This window comes from Lactuca virosa, chromosome 4, assembly GCF_052849685.1.
Source record: "Lactuca virosa cultivar CGN04683 chromosome 4, Lactuca_virosa_CGN04683_v6, whole genome shotgun sequence".
Classification (NCBI taxonomy): Eukaryota; Viridiplantae; Streptophyta; class Magnoliopsida; order Asterales; family Asteraceae; genus Lactuca; species Lactuca virosa.
In genome coordinates, this window is record NC_136429.1 from 15,986,492 (window position 1) to 15,989,134 (window position 2,643).

The following is a 2,643-nucleotide window of genomic DNA, read 5'->3' on the forward strand; positions in this document are numbered from 1 at the left end:
TTTGTTTTGTTTTATGACAAACATCACAAGGAGGAAGAATATCATTTTCAAAATTAAGTTTTTGTTTTAAAGAACACAAAGCTTGATCAGAAGGGTGACCAAGCCTATTATACCAAGTAAATTTAGAAACACAACAAAAGGATGAGGAATTATTAACCCTAAAAGGATTACCTGAAGGTTCACTATTCATGTAATAGAGACCTTCAGACTCTCTACCATTCCCCACCATCTCCTTTGATGGTAAACCCTGAATTTTACAACTATGTTCATTAAAAATGACCTCACAATTACTGTCTTCACAGACTTTATGAACAGACAACAAGTTTACATTAAAGTCAGGAACAGCAAAAACATCAAACAAGGTTAAGGAATTAGATATATTCATATTACCAATCTTTTCTATTTTAGCAGAAGTACCATTAGGATGACTGACAAGAAGATTCAAATTAGACACATCCACAGTGTCATGCAGAAGTGATTCAGAAGCAATCATATGTTGATTTGCCCCTGAATCAACAATCCACTTTTGAGAATTAACAGAACAATTGAAAGCTTGGAATAAGCAAGTACCTGCCATATTTGCACTGGCAGAAGCTTCCTCATTACCTTACTTATCACTTATAAGTTGCAAAAACTTAATGTATTGTTCCTTGGTAAGCTGATGAAACTCAGAATCTCCAACAGAATCAGTAGAGTTAGGAGCACTAGAACTCCCAGAAGAAGTGGTAAAAGAATTAACAGAAAAAGATTTTTGATTATTAAACTCATTTTTCTGCTTAAAGTCTTTTGGATACCCTATTAGTTTGTAACATTTATCAATTGAATGACCTTTAATACCACAATTCTTGCATTGAACAACTTGACCTTTACTCTTATTTGAACTGTTGGAGTTAAACCTATTATTAAATCTACTATTGAAAGCAGTAGACTGAGACTTAGATGAAGATTGAGAGGACTGAAGAGAAGACAAAGAACCATTTCTTTGGAGAGACTCTTCTCTAGACAATATAGAAAATGCAGTTTTAACAGAAGGTAAAGGTTCCATAAGTAAAATATGGCTCTTGACTTGACTATATGTGTCATCAAGACCACTGAGAAACTACATAAGTTTCATGAGATTAGAATGATCCTTTTGTTTAACAGCAGCTTCACAAGTACACTCGGTGAGACTAGTAAGACCATCAAATTCCTTCCAAAGAGAGTCAGGCTTATTAAAGTAGTCTGAAAGTGAAATTCCATTTTGTTTAAGAGTATTTATTTGTGGATGAATATTAAAAACAACAGATCCATCTGACTTATTATAAGTTTCAAAAAGACTTTTCCAAATGTCCTCAGCAACATCAGAATAAGCTTGACTCTGATAAATGGAATCAGAAATAGACGACAAGAGCCAAGAACAAACAACAGCATTGGCCCTATCCCATTTAGTTTGTTTAGTTACATCAACATCAATTCTCTTACAAGTTCCATCAACAAAACCAAGTTTATTCCTAGCTCTAAGAGCTCTAGACATAGAACTTCTCCACAATCTAAAGTTCTCATTACCAGTTAGCTTAATTGTAATAATAGTTGTAACAGCATTATCAGAAGGATGGACAAAAAGAGGATCATCAAAATTAATTTGATCATCCTTTCCACTTCCACTAGGAGGATCAGTAGAACCGGCCATAAGAACAAATTAATCACAACACAAACAGCAGATAATCAAATAGCCAACAAAACAAAAAACAGACTCAAGTATTGACTTAAAGTCCAGATGGTCACCATGTTTATCGGTGCCCAAGACAATCAATACCGAGTCAAGAAAACCACATAAACAACAAAAACAAACAATAACTGGAGTACTCAAGACATCCAGGATCTCCCAGACATATTATGAAAAAAGTCAAGAAGAGAACAAGAAACCCCTCACAATGCTATTGAGACGAAGCCTTGAAGGATCGACTCTATTTGTCTGTTCCCTACTTAGGGTTTATCGGTGATGAAATCCGACCCCTAGAGAGTTATTTCAGACAAATAGATTAAGCGACTGAAGTTACGCATGCATCCAACACAACGCGACAAGAGAAAGAACCTGCAAGAATCCACAGAGAACTCACAGTACCAGGATCTTAAAAAAACTTATTCTGAAACGATTAACCAGAAAAGAAACAGTTTATATACAAGATCTAGATGTTTCATGAACTATTCTAGATCAAAAATAAAACTGTGAAAGAAACGAAAAGGAGTTAGAAACAACCTTTTGTGATGACGATCTGGGATGAGTAAAATCGCCGATGAACATCAAAAAGAAGAAAACGAAGCCTGAAGCTCTGATACCATGTCAAGAAAGTAAAAACACCAAACAATTCTCAACTTGAACAGTTTATTCACTATAAACCAGTTCGATCAAACATGTACTTACATTAGAAAACTCTCTACATATACACTAACACTCAAATGGTTATGTAAACCTCAAACAGTTTCTATACAAGAAGATCCTCAGAGAAACCCTAATATGAGAGAAACCCTAATACGAGAGAAGAGAGAGTGAATACAGAGAAAAATATCTATTTTCAGTATCCTTTGCAAAAATGGGTTAGTTTTAATATGATTTGCAAAAATGGGTTAATGGTCACTCAATCAACAAACAGTTTTCTATGT

At 34.5% G+C, this 2,643-nt stretch overlaps 1 protein-coding gene across 1 annotated transcript; it reads right to left on the minus strand.

Moving 5' to 3' along the window:
- Window positions 1-1,099: 1,099 nt before the first annotated feature.
- Window positions 1,100-1,669, minus strand: LOC145104142 (uncharacterized). The gene has a single exon (XM_079041423.1). The coding sequence runs from the start codon at window positions 1,667-1,669 to the stop codon at window positions 1,100-1,102; it is 570 nt and encodes a 189-aa protein (XP_078897549.1).
- Between the last annotated feature and the right edge of the window lie 974 nt (window positions 1,670-2,643).